Source organism: Balaenoptera acutorostrata, chromosome 3 (assembly GCF_949987535.1).
Source record: "Balaenoptera acutorostrata chromosome 3, mBalAcu1.1, whole genome shotgun sequence".
Classification (NCBI taxonomy): domain Eukaryota; kingdom Metazoa; phylum Chordata; class Mammalia; order Artiodactyla; family Balaenopteridae; genus Balaenoptera; species Balaenoptera acutorostrata.
Genome location: NC_080066.1, coordinates 167602958 through 167617435, shown reverse-complemented (window position 1 = coordinate 167617435; position 14478 = coordinate 167602958). Strand labels below are relative to the sequence as shown.

Here is a 14478-nt window from a genome sequence, read left to right as displayed (position 1 = left end):
GGTCCTAAAGCCCTCCGGGTCATGAGGGGCTGAGGGGGCACTCCCGCAGGAAGGGGCGGAGAGAAGACCTTGGCGCGGCTCCTAAAAGGGGGAGAGAGGAAAAGAGAGGGGCGGAGCCAAGGCTGGGGGCGGGCCTGGAAGCCCCTCCGCCATAGGCTGTTCCAAGGAAACATTATTAAACAAAGTCTCTGGCCACTAGAACTGCGGGGTCAACGCCAGTGGCTCGCAGGCCGTCCAATGGGAGAAGACATTGGAGGTACCCGGCCAAGTTCAGCTTCCTGAACTGCGGGGAGCTTGGCGGGCGGTCGCTGCAAGCCGGGCGTAGGCCGCAGAGGTCGCGAGTTCAGGCGTCCCGGCTCCCGTGTGACTGTCGTGATGTTTTTCTCCCAGGCCGGGGCCCGGCCGCGGATGTGGGAAGCCAGCCCGTCAGAATACAAGAAGTGGGTGGAAGTAAGTGTCCGGAGGGCTGTCTCCGACTTTAACTTGACCCGGGACTTTCACTTCCGTCACCCCCTCCTGGCTCTCACTCAGCTTTGTTGCACAGATAAGGGCTGGACTATCCTTCCGAAGTGTCATGATTAATGACCGAGGCTAGGGCTGCAAGGCTTCTGGATCCCTGTCCAGTGTTCTACTTCCAATTCCTTCTTTTCTCCGCGACATAGTCTGTGTATAACAAGCTGTAGTCTCCATCTCTCCTCCCGCCTTTCAAAGCCAGCCCCTTTGCCTCACCTTCCCAATTCTAGGATTGAATTTTGGGTAGAATTTATCCGAATGGTTTAAAGGAATTAACCCAGCGATTAAGTCGTTTGCACTTTTTGGGGGGTACATTTTAGCACATTAAGATTTCTTTTTCTTTTTGGCCCTGGGGGCAGCATTCGGGATCTTAGTTCCCCGACCAGGGATAGAACCCGTGCCCCCTGCAGTGGAAGCTAGGAGTCTTAACCACTGGTTTTCCAGGGAAGTCCCAGCAGATTAAGATTTCTTGAGGATTAAAATTAGGATAATGAAATTCCATTTCCCAGCCCTACTCTTGGCTAAGTTTTAGGTTTGGGAGGTCTAAACTTAATGTAAGTTAGTAATAATAGAACAAACGGTTTCTGTGTTATTAACTAAAGATATTTGCTGTTCTTTAGGTATTTAAAGCATGCGATGAAGAAAACAAAGGCTGTCTAAGCAGAGAGAACTTTAAAGTTGCTGTTGTAATGCTGTTTGGATACAAGCCCTCCAAGGTAGAACTTTCTTTTGTATTTGGGGACTGGGCTGACAATACAGTAGTGGATGGATTCTAAGTAAAGTGCAGAGGGCTAGCTTAGGATGTTTATGAAGCAAACCGCTGCCTTTTGAGCAATTTCAGAGATGTGTCCAGTGCTGAATTTTACTTATGTCTTAAGAATCCAACTCAGGAATGAATTAGAATCCGTCAAGACTAAGTCATCAGGCTGCTAATAATATTAAGTAGGAGATGCTAGTGAGGTTCCAAGAGGGAAGCCTGGGAGTGGGATGTTGGTAACAGAAGGAATTCACAGAGGAAGTGACATGCAGGATTCTTTTTTTCTTAAATTAAAAAAAAAAATTTTGCTCCATTTAAATTATGAAAAGAATGCATTTACATAGTCAAAAAATTAAAACGGTCCAGAAAAGTATAAAGTTGGGTGTAAAATCCCCTCCCTCCCTACCAAAGGGTCCCACTCCTCAGGAGTTACCATTATTAACAGTTTCTTGTGTATCATCCCAAAATTTCCTATGTATTGACAGACACGCCTAGCATTGTATTGAAAAGTGGGTGCATTGTATGCCTATTTTATTTTAACTTGCTTTTTTCACTTCACAATAGAAGAACATAAAAGCACACACAGCACGTTAAAAAAATAGTTGCTTACTATTCTCTTTAGCTAGTTTCCTTGTTTTGGTCATTTCAGTTGTTTCTCTTATTTTTCATTCCTACAAATATTGCTGCTGTGAGCATTCTCTTATAACTGTATCTCTGCTTGTGGATATATCTCTGTGGAATAAATTCCTAGAAATACAAGTGCTAGGTACATTTGAAATTTTGTTGGGCATTGGTCTCCAGGAAAGGTTGCACTAATTAAGGAGAGTTGAGCTGAACTTCAGTGAATCTCCCATTTTAGTAGGACAGGTTTCCTATGCCTCCTGTCCTTGTGCTGCTCCTCTTGTCTGTTACATCCATTCTAGTGATGGATCCCTCTTGTTAAGCTGCTGAACTGGAATTAATCAGGGGCAAGATCTTGGCCAGGTTTAAGAAATTCAACTGCAGGCATCAAACAGAGGGAGCACTCAGGGCTCTGCCTGGAATGTCATCCTTCCTGCTGTTGTTAGACAAAGTGGCTGGGCAACTGCTTTGGCCCAATTGTTCCCTATGAGTGGGCTCTACCTGTCTGTCAGATTGCAGGCCCTGCAAAGCCAGGGACCACGTGATGTCCCACTTCTCTGTTCTTCATTATGCTTAAGTGTATTACAACTTCATTGTTAATATGTTCTGTTGATATAAATATGTCCCATGAACCACCCAGGTAGGTTCAACTGCTAGGGGTTGCTTAGTTACTGAGAGGTTGATTATGGAGCTTCAGGGCTGGCTCCCAGAAATTGCAGCTCTCCTGTTAACCTGCAATCATTTCAGCTGGAATTCCAGAGCAGGTCAGCTAAGGGGACTCAGCTTTTGAAGCATTGAATTTAACCCAGGTTCAGCTGGAAAGATATCTGGTCTCATTCTACCTTTATCACCTTTGGATCTACTTACTTGATTTTAATTTTAGAACATGTAAGTGAGAAATTTAATGACAAGTACAGTGATATGGTAACATACATACATACACACCATCAAATTTAACAGATTTTTACTTTTGGTTGAGGTTTTGGATTTTATTTTTTAATCAAAGGAAATGCTTGTTTACTGCAGATCGCTAAACAGTGAAATACTGATATAGCAAATCACTTATACACTTAACAATCATTTGTAACAATCATGAAGTTTTATTAAGTGACGCTTAATGTATTCCCTCTGTGAAATTTAACAGATTTTTCCTCTTATAATGGGTTGAGGTTTGGGGTTTTATTTTTAAACATTGCTTTTCAGCAAATGAAATATTTACTGAATGCAGGTCATGAAGCAGTAAGGCACTAAAATAATAAATCACTTCTGCATTCATGAAAATGTTTACAGAATGAAATTTATTGTGTTCCCATTTAATCAAAGGAGCACTTGCTAGTTGCTAGAAATATGAAGGTGAATAAACATAGACCCTACTTTGAAATAGTTCACAGTTTAGTGTAGAGAGACTTATGAAACTCTGATAAATACTAAGAGAAGAGATTAAGAACAGAAAGGGAGGAGGGCAAGGAGAAGGGTCTAATTCTGTAGTAACTTTAATAGGAATCTGGGCATCATTTAGAGCAGCGGAGGTAGACTCTGATATGAAGTGTCTGGGAGAGCTTTGTGGTGGTGGGAGAAGTTATGCCTTGGTGATTCACGGTTGCCTGTGGTGGCCGTATCAGAGTGATGTGACAACAGGACTGAAGGGATAAGAAAATAAGAAAATTCAGAAGGAGTAGGTTTGGGGGAAAGGCAGTGAGTTCGGATTGGGGCATATTAAGTTCGAGGAGGCTACAAGCACCCCAAGTGCATTCCTTTTTTAAGTGCTGTGCTGGGTGTTGAGGTGATGGTGGTAAAGATCTGCTCTCAGATTGTGCCACCTCCCTTAGATGTAGGAATCTGAAGTTGGGTGGAGAGGTGAGGGCTAGAGATAAATTAGGGATTCCTCACAGGTGGTAGCTCAAAACATGAGACTGAGGGGGCATTGCCCAAGAGGAGTGTGCGGCGTGTGAAGGGCAGTGTCCTGAGGGGAGAACACGGGGGGAGTGCCCACATTTAAGGGTCGGTGGGGACTCCATGAAGAAGATGCACTGGGAACTGGTTGTCTGGGAGGGGCAGGAGGAACCAGGGAAGTGCAAGGCATGGAATCCAAGGTGGAGAAGCTACATCAGATGTTGCCAAGGTTCTAATTCCATGATGTTTATAAAGCTCTCTTAACCATGTGGGAAAATGCTTATGTTTTAATATTTAGTGAAGGCAGGTCCCCAAACTTAATATACAGTGTATTCTCAAATAGTTTAAAAATGCATGGAGGGGGGGAAAAAAAGCTGTACTAGGCCTAAATGTTAACAATGGTTTTCACTGGATGGCTGGTGTTTTAGATGTTTTTCTTCATAATTAAAACATATTTTTCATGTTTTCTACATCATGTTACTATTAGAGTCAGGAAAAAATTTTTAAGTAAACCCATAGAGGCCATTGTAACAATTGCTTGTATTTGTCTAAAACAGAAATGTTACCTTTTAGGTTATGCTGTACATGTGACAGCCAAGTTGAATCTATATGACCAAACTGTTTTGGTCAATGCAATAAAGTTTTGGGGGCCATTAGAGTCTGTAGTATATTAGCATCTGGTATCTTATTAATAGAAGAGAAAAATGACTATTATAGCTGTTCTGTGATATTACTTGTCTGCTGGATTCAACAAAGTTGGTTTCTCATAAAATACATTCCTTCCCCGCACCCCAGGAATTAAGAACTTGTACTGTGAAAACATTTGATGAAATTGTATATCTTATGCTTTTTTCTTCTCTAGATAGAAGCTGATGCTGTGATGTCCTCAGTAGATCCAAACACTTCCGGTAATGTGAAAGTTAATTTTTAGTACTCTTATTTAGACATTCATGAAACTACAGCTAAGAACAAATATAGAGGCTATAAAGCATTATGATTAAGCAAATCTTTGTTTTGTTTCTGATTACCCAAAAAGAACGAGGTTTGGTTCTTTTAATTTTAGTTAATTAATGTATTCATAAGCGTATGTTTATTGTAGGAAAATTTTAAACCCCTGAAAAGCATAAAGAAAAAATGTTGCTGGTAATTTCAACATCCCGCGGATGATCTAGGTTTTCTGACTTAAGCAGCTGAGTGAGTGGAAGTGGCACTTCCTGAAATGGGAAGACTGGGGGAGAAGATTTAGGGTCTGGGGAGTGCAAGAATTCAATTTTGAATATGTTGAGTTTGAGAGGTTTCGGTCAATGATGTCAAGGCAGTTGAGCTGTATGAGTATGGAATTCAGAGGAAAGATCTGGGCCACAGAAATAAGTTTGAGAGTCATCAGCGTTTGGATGGTTTTGAAGCCATGGGAGTGGATGAGACGCCTTGAGGGAGAGACTGAGACCCGTAGGAACTATAACCATTAAAAGTCAAGTAGGGGATGAAGAGACGGCAAAGGAGGCTTAGGAGGGGCAGAGGGGCCAGAGGAAAATCAAGAGTATTTGATCAAAAGCCAAGAGAAGTGACTATTCCAAGGAAGAGGTTTGGTCAACAGTGTCCAATGCTGTTGAAAGGTTAAGTAGCAAAAGAACTGAAGAGGATCCGTGGAGCTGGCAACCCGGGGGTGTCAGGTGATTTTAGGAAGAGCAGTGTCATTACGTGATGGGAGCAGAGGCCAGGCTGCAGTGGTTTGAAGATAAAGGAAAAGTGGCAAAGTGACAATGTGAGTAGATAAGTCTTTCAGTGGGTCCAGTAGCTGTGGATCAAGAGCTGTTTGCTTTGCTTTTGTTTGCTTTTTTTTGGAACACAAAGAAGATGTTTCTAAGCTTAGCAGAATGATCTAGTGAAGAGGGAAGAGGCAAATGAGACAGAGAGATAACTACCTATTGTTTGAGGAGATAGGGTCCAGAGCATGCTGAATTGGCTTTTCAAAAATTACTTTTTGGGGGGATGTAATTTAAGGCTTACGGAAAGTTGCAAAATAAAAATAGTACAGAGAATAGCTGTATACCCTTTAGCCAGATTCACTTACTGTTCATATTTTACCCCATCTACCTTCTCTTCTGCACTTTCTGCCTCTTCTCCATCCTGTCGCTGAGCTGTTCATAACCACAGCACACCCATCATAAGTTTATATTGACACTTGTCTTTATCTGCTTTACCGTCTATATTGCAATGTTGTCACTTGATCTAATTATGTCCTTATTAGCATCTTTCCTCATTTAATACAGGAATTAGTCCTTGGTATCATGTCTCTTTAGCCTCTTTTAATCTGGGATATTTCTATAGACTTTTTTTTTTTTTTTTTTTTTTGCCTTTTTACAACATTGTTATTTTTGAGGAAATAGCCCACCCCTCATGGTTTCCTTTTTTTAGGAACAGCCCTCATCTTGTGTTTGCATGGCGTTTCTCTGTAAGTAGGTTGAGGTTAAGCACCCTCAGCCAGAATCCCATTTGGGCGATATGTCCCTCTCAGGGCGCCACATCTGGAGGCACACGATGTCTGTCTGTCTCTCGTAGATACTAATTTTATCACCGGTCAAGACGTTGTCGGATTTCTCCATTGTATTATTTCTCTTTATATTTTCTTCCCTTGCAACTAATCAGCAGCCTGTGGAGAGACACGTTTGACGTTGCAGATATTCTGCTTCTCATCACAATTTCTGCCTGGATTTGGTATCCATTTGTGATTCTTGTCTGATCCAGTTTTTGCTGTATGATTGCAAAGTAATGATTTTATAATCCCAGTGCCTCTTTCAGTTAGCCCTTGGCATTTTTACTATAAGCAAGCGACTTCCCGTCTGCTTGATTGATCAGTCCATCTCTCTTTTATCAGTATGGACTCATGAATTTGTATGTTTTTAATGATTTATAATTCATTACTATACTTAGTTATTTTAGTGCTCCACTTACCACAGATTTGGCCATTGAGTGCCTCTTTGAGCTGGCTCCTGTGTCCTTTAGACTGGCTTGACGTTTTTCTTTTTACAAATCTTTTTATGTACAAATTTTGGGTTTACAGAAGAGTTTACTAGATTATTTTTTGGATACAGGTTTGGTATCACATATTAAACATGACTTTTCGAACAATATTATTGCTAGGAGAAGGTGTTTTTGACATAACTCCCTAACTTGATGGAATTTCCCCAGGCTTTAAATTTCATGTTAAAAATTTTCACACTTTCAAAGTATTCAAATGTTGTTTCTTTGCTGTTCAGTTTAGGTTGCAACTTCTTGGTGAAGCCTTCCTTACATATTTTCTCTGGGTTTCTATGTGAATATTCCAGTCTATAAAGATTTCTGTCCTCTGGCAGAAGGATTTCCTGCATTTTTTGCATTGTTAGGGTTTCTCTCCTTTAGGAGTCCCCTGAGAGTCAGTGAGTGATTCTGTCTGGATGCATGTCTTACGCTGCTCTTGTTTATGTAGCGTTTCTACATAAATACGTGTAGTTTGCCAAAAGCACTCTCAAATTCATTATTCCCGGAGATTTTCTCCCTTATGTGTGTTCTTTGGTTCTGAATTAGGGATTTGACTTCACACGGAAGGTTTTCTTTCCTTAACCAGTTCTTTGATGTACCGACAGGTGTTATTCTGGAAGAAAGGTTACCCACGTTCTTTACAGGTGTAGTGAGTTCTCTGATGTAAAGGTTGACTTCCGAAAAAACCTTCCACGTTCAATATCCTGAGTTTTCCCCCCATGTGTATTATATCACATTTAGTAAAATATGACTTACATGCATGTGTTACATTCATATGGTTTCTCTATGGGTCACTTGATGTACATTGAAGGGTAAATTCTGGCAGAAGGTTTTCCCACCTTCATTACATTCTAAAGGTTTCTCTTGAATGTGAGTGCTCTGATATAAAGTGAGGACTGGTCTGTGGCAAAAGGATCTTCCAAGCATGCCGTTGTTAGCTTCCTCCCCTGCTTTTTCTTTTTTTCTGATGTTTGAGAGAGGGTTGACTTGAGGCTGGAGGTGTTTTGTAAATTTCATGAACATTTCCTCTCCTTCCTGAGTTCTCTAATGCTTGGATTTGGACTTCCTGCAGAAACAGTTCTCACATTTTTGCAGTCATGGAGCTTCCTTTTTTTTTTTTTTTTTTTAAAATTAATTAATTTATTTATGGCTGTGTTGGGTCTTCGTTTCTGTGCGAGGGCTTTCTCTAGCTGTGGCAAGCAGGGGCCACTCTTCATCGCGGTGCGCGGGCCTCTCACCGTCGCGGCCTCTCTTGTTGCGGAGCACAGGCTCCAGACGTGCAGGCTCAGTAATTGTGGCTCACGGGCCCTGTTGCTCCGCGGCATGTGGGATCTTCCCAGACCAGGGCTCGAACCCGTGTCCCCTGCATTGGCAGGCAGATTCTCAACCACTGCGCCACCAGGGAAACCCATGGAGCTTCCTTTTAATATTAGTTCTGATGTACATTAAAGCTTTAGGTTTTGAACGAGGTTCTCTACATTCCCTTCATGTGGCCTATCTCACACCTGAGTTCTCTTATGTATAATGAAGACTGCCTTATTATGGGACATTTTCTCCAATTCATAATAGTCTAAGGATTGCTTCAGAACTGGAGTTTTTGATGCTGAAAGTAGGCTTCCCTATGAGGGCTTTCTGACTTTGGTGATGTGCTCCAGGACCTGCTCCCGTATGCACGTCCCTTGCATTTAATATCAGGGATATTATAGGTACTCTCACATCCACTTCCCCATCAGATCATTAGGATGCTTCCTGTCACAGCATCTTTTCCTAATACTTAATTTTTAAGTATATTTCAAAAGGTTACAAAGTAAATTAGTCATCTGAGAAATTCAAGGGAAGATTGGGTTGGAGGAACGAGATCAAAGTGTAGGTGCTTAGTACCTTGCTCCAAAATTACTGTGAAAGGGGTTTCCTTAGTCTACAAGCTTCCAGGCTTTTCCCTTCCTCTTCTGGTCCTGATATCAACAGCAGATTAACTTTCTCAAAGCATCACTTTCTTCATGATTAAAGGAGTAGACTTAGCTTCAATTCATGTCCCCTTGAAAGGGGAGACTCAAGACCACAGACATCCCAGGGAAAGAGTAAAATAGCCATCTTAGCAAGAAGTCACTGCTGAACTCTGAATGCTGCTAACATAAAATTTTTTCATTAGGACTGTTAGTAGTCAACCAATTTCAGACCAGCTCCTTCTTTTCTCCCTTCAGTGACATGAGTCACATTTACATGTTATTTTTCTTACAGGAAGAGAGTTTATACACAGATTATTTTACCAAATATATTATCTCTCTCCTTAATGTTTTAATCTTGAAGAACTGAAAGGTTGGCCTTGGCTTTCTGGGAGCTATTTATTCAGGTAATCAACTTCCCAAAGTTCTTCTGAGTAGCTGTGACTTGGGAATTCTCCCACTAGGTGTAGCTCTTCTTACATCCAGACAAGGTTGTGCCACATCTCCAGCATGCAACCCCAAAGGACCCTCCACACAGAGCCCATTTGCTGCCCAGCTTCCTGGGGGAAGGTCCAGACTCACATCCTGGATTGAGCCTGACAGGGCACAGCCCTGACGATGCACACATTTCATACAGTACCTAAACCTGGATGCCCAGACCCTGCTTCCCAAGGTCTCTCTGAAAGGTGGGTCGTTTCTGTAGAGGTTCCTTGTGGAAATTAAAAAGAGTGGAAAGTTAAGACAAAGCCATTAGAAGAGTAGGATGTCTCAGGGAAAGTCACACTGGGAGAATTTGAGGGCAGCCAGAATGAGTAGCAAAAAGGTGTCAATGACATTTTTAATGCCTGTAACTTAACAAGCACGTGAGTATAAGCAAAAACTGTTTAGGCACCAGGAACAAGGAATTATATTAATGGGAGAAAAAAAAAAATCAAGCCACTTGTTTAAGGAAGCAACAGATCAGTGTTGGGATTGGTTCCAATACACACTATTGCTACCTAATTTTAGAGGGTTTTATTTCTGTTCTCTAAGGGTATAGAACATTTCATATCTCCTCTAACTATAGAAAATGAAAGAAGTTTGCAACTAGAAGAGCCTAGAAAACAGTCATATATTTCCTTTTTTAAAATGATGAAACTGAGCTCCAGAGAGGAATAAAAAATCTTAATCCTGGCATTTGATGGTTCTTTATTGGTTTATAAGATACTTTTACATGTGTTACAGTATTTATTATTATTATAGATAATAATTATAGCTTTGATTCCTTGAGTGTTTACCATGTGCAGACTCTGTGATGAGTATTATGCATGGATTGTTAAATTTAATACAACTCTATGTTAGGTTTGTCCCATTTTATAAGTTAAAACAATCCTGAAGCTTAGAGAGGTTAAGTAATCTGTGCAGGGTGACCCAGCTAGCTAGTAAGTAGCAGACCACAGTCGTGTAATCTCCAAGCTTACACTCTCAACCATTTGATAAACCCTTCCCTTGCGGTTAATAGTGTCATGGATCATATTGATGGAGCTGAGGCCAGTCTTCATTGTCCTGGGAACTTAATGAATGAGTTGAAATCAGGAGTGGGTCAGTACACAAAAGACAAATCACAAGGTTCTGTGCAGCCGCTAGAGGTTGATGTCAAATTTGGTTCCGAGCTACTGAGTGTCCAGATCAAATAGGGAATCACAGCCAAGTGCAGATGTCAGCACCCACACCACAGAAACTCCTTTTCCAGAGAGACATAGTTTTCCCCGATGTGGGATGTTTCCCGCACGATGTCTCATGGAGGAGAGACCAATAACTGGACACTGACGTCCACAAACTGTTCAATAAATACAGTAGTGAATGAAGTCTGTAAGGCTGTTTCTTGAACTTTCTTCAGCATAGGCCAGTGGTTTAATGCCAAACGTGTCTGGGCAGTTCTATGAAGGGCAAGACCATGTGTGATCTCAGATGGTTTGACTTCATTGTGGGATAAATCGTAGAGCATTTTATATGAATAACAACAGCTAAGATTTATAAGACTTTTGCTTAATCTGCCCAATGCACATCGCCCCACTGCATTCTCACACAGCTGTCTGCGTGTTTTTATCCCAGAGCTATATAAAATATGCTTGAGGGAAAAAACCAGAACAAAGTATATCAGAATTTTGTTTCCACTGTGTGATTAGATCATGCTTTTTTTCTCCCCTTTCTTTCTGTTTTTTTTATATTGTTGCCCTTTCAACACACTGAACATATTTTACTTTCATACTTAGAAAAAAAAAAAGCTTTCCAGGAGCTTACTTTTAACCTGCAACTTTAAACAATGGAAAAATCAAGAGATTGATTCATTACAATGGTGATGATGGACTGTTTGACTCAGTCATGCTATCCAGGGTCAGTTTAACTGGAAAATAATTTGTGGATGATGAGGTTAATGGCTTTTATTCATTGCTATCTTGGCTGAGTTGTTTTGAGCCAGATAGTTGACTATAAAAGTATTCTTTTCCTAAATTTAAATGTCTGTTTTCTAGTCTTTTAAGTTATATTGTAAACACATTTTTTGTATTTCTTTTGTGTATATTTTGTTGTTTTGGGCTCCTACCTAAGGAACTGAGGCCACGGTATAGCAGGTGTAGCAGGCTGCTGTTTGACTTCAGATTTCAGTTGACCTCTTCATTTCTATCATCAGGAAACACATACATATTATACTTATCTTGAAATCATAGGACCATTTTGTGGTATCACCCACAGATATTCCCTTCTCAATTAATGTATTTAATTCCCCATTTAAAGATGATGAGTAAGTTTTCTTGTAGGGGTAAAAAAGAATTAGGAGACACTGACCTAAAGACACTTTTTTTTTTTTTAATTTTTTTTAATTTATATTTATTTTTGGCTGTGTTGGGTCTTCGTTTCTGTGCGAGGGCTTTCTCTAGTTGTGGCAAGCGGAGGCCACTCTTCATCGCGGTGCGCGGGCCTCTCACTGTCGTGGCCTCTCTTGTTGCGGAGCACAGGCTCCAGACGCGCAGGCTCAGTAGTTGTGGCTCACGGGCCTAGTTGCTCTGCGGCATGTGGGATCTTCCCAGACCGGGGCTCGAACCCGTGTCCCCTGCATTGGCAGGCAGATTCTCAACCGCTGCGCCACCAGGGAAGCCCGACACTTTTTAAAAATGTCATATGTGATAGGGAAGATGAAAGAAGTATCGTCACTTCTGTGATGGCCAGATGTCACACGAACACAATAGACAAGAAGACCTGTAAGAGTTTCGAAGGGAGCGGCACTCCCTTCCTGCCCGAGGTGTGGGCCAGAGCCGGATGCGGAAGGCTGGGTGGGGTTTGCAAAAGGTGGAGAAGCAAAGAGGAGAACAGGGCGAATGATTGAAGGCAGATGCCAGCTGCGAGCTTGTCCTCCGGCTCCTGGTGCTCCCTGGGCTCTGCTGGTGCCAGCGTGGATGCAGAGCTCCGTGCCAATTTAGACTTCCCCGCGCGGTCCACGCCCGTGCAAACGTTGCCTGTCATGTCCTGGAGACTTTGCCGAGGTGTCTGTTCATGGTCCAGAGGAGGGGCTTTATCACTCACCCTCCATCACAGGTCCGCACTTTCTTCTCCTCCGTAGGGGCTCTTTCTGCATGCTGGCCCTGTGGGGTTTCTCCTACAGACCCCCTACCCCCAAGCGTCTCACCCTCTTCTCTCAGATCCCTGCCCCCCGTTTTACAGCGCGCCCTCTTGCCGGTCCCTCTCTCAGATTTGCAGGCCCAGAGTGCTCCTCAGCTGTCCCTGTGTTGGTATCAAGTCCTGCCGGCAACGGAACCCCCGGCCCCCCGCGGAGTGCTGCTTTCTCCCGCTGCCGCAGGGAGTGCGGTGCGCTGCAAGCCAGCTGCCCACCAGCGAGCAGCCCTGAGGGAAGCTGGGAGTTGGAGAGGGGGAGATTTAAGGACCAGTTTACCTGGAAGGAAGAGTGAAGCTTTAAACTCCAGAATAAGGGATCGGGGCTTTGCACTGCTAACGCTGAGGAACGTTTGAAGGGTTATGAGCAGGAGATGTGCATGATAAAAAAAGATAACGATTCCCGTCCACGTTTGGTAGGAATAAGGTTTCGTTGGTTCAGATTTCTCTATTCTGCTGTAACCTGTTTTTACTCTTCCTCGTTTCCCTCCCAATGATAGAGTAAAACTTGCTTTCTTCTATTAAGGTGGATTCTTTTCTCTTCCTGCCCCTACTCTTATGCGTGTAGCTGGAAGAAAATATTAGCCCTCTGAATTTACTTACCCATCTTACTGTGACAACTCACTGCTCTTGATGCCACGAAAGCCCTTCTGTCCTTACAATCTTTTTATGCAAACACATTCTATCTTTTTTTTTTTTCCCTGCATGGCCTCCAAAAGTCATAATTTGAATTTTATTTCTCAAACTAGAAAAGGCTTGCATTATACCTTTTAAAAGGCCACTTAATCCTTTTAAGCCCTCATTTTTAGGCATTTTCAATCCCTGGAAAAATTAATAGATGGCCCAATGAGTGTGAGCCCTCTCTTTTCTACTAAATCCAGGACCAGACTTCCAGTCTAAAAAACTTGGCATTTTTATTATTTTCTCCTTCATTCTCCCAGGTTTACTGCAGTTTCTAATTTAGGCTCACTGCGATAGCCAGAAACTAGATGACTACATTTTCAAGAGGATTTCTCTCTACGCACTGACCCTGAAACTTAGAACTGTGAGCCACAAAACAAAACAAAACAAAACAACTTTCAAGGAAAAATTTATATAGTTTTGTTGGACTTTTTGAATATATCCACCCCTGTGGTGAAAGATGATTACCTTCCTAGGAAATTGCTTAAAAACAAAAAAGGGGGAAAAGATAACACTTCTCTATATGATATATCTGTATCACATGTATTAAGTAGATTGGAAAGTAAAAAGATATATATATTCATTATAGAACATGAAGAGTCCATTTCGCCAAGAGTAGTTTATAAAATGGAAGGGAGTGCTTTCAGTGATATGGAAAATGCACAGACTTGCAGAGTCTGGAAGGATTCGTAAAGATCGTTGGTCCCAGTGGCCTTTGAGGCATGATCCTCAGTCCTGTGTCCTGTGGGGGGCACTTCTAGAGGCACTGCTGGAGAGGGAACAGTGAGGAGCTCACCTCACTCCAAACCGAATAGCTTTGCCTTCATCTCTACGCACTGGGCGTTCCTGATTTAGAAAGAAGAACCTTTCCTACAGCTAAAACAAAGTAAGAAAACTACTGGTAGAGTCCAGCTACCCGGGCAGTTTCTGAACACCTTCTGTAGATTAATAACGAACACAGATAGACACATAGGTCTACGTGGTTCCTGTTGTGATCCCAACGTGTAGCTACAGCAAAGTGTGTTTAGGTAACTTTCATTACTAGAACAGTTTACAGAGAAGACCCAGCCTCGTATTTGGAATTAGAATGTTCTGAACATACTTTCACTCCAGGGGTGGACACAGGTAATGCATTTCTCATTGGGTATGAAATGTGGTGGCAGTAGAATTATGGAAAGTCTTTGTGAAGTGGTAATTTTAGGTTTGAATATGGTGACGGCAGGTGGAGCTAGTAGTAGGAACTCTATTTCTAGGCCATTTAAACAGCAGTAAAACATATAAAACTTACATTAATGTGTTTGCATTACAGAGCTGTAGGAATAGCAAACCTTTATGCCTTGGCTTTGGAAAGTGATCATACTACTACAACATGAGAGCTCAGCTGAATGGAAACTTCTC

At 42.0% G+C, this 14478-nt stretch overlaps 1 protein-coding gene across 40 annotated transcripts in view; it reads left to right on the top strand.

The window, feature by feature from the left end:
* The first annotated feature begins 265 nt into the window (after positions 1 to 265).
* The window catches only part of LOC103015693 (EF-hand calcium-binding domain-containing protein 11-like), a 229134-nt gene continuing 214921 nt past the window's right edge, over positions 266 to 14478 (top strand). For all 40 annotated transcript variants that reach the window (XM_057542735.1, XM_057542743.1, XM_057542734.1 and 37 more), the window contains exons 1-3: positions 266 to 450; positions 1134 to 1229; positions 4647 to 4692. In XM_057542735.1, the coding sequence (XP_057398718.1) occupies positions 376 to 450; positions 1134 to 1229; positions 4647 to 4692 (217 nt within the window). In that variant the 5' untranslated portion in view covers positions 266 to 375. The remainder of the gene's footprint in view (positions 451 to 1133; positions 1230 to 4646; positions 4693 to 14478) is intronic.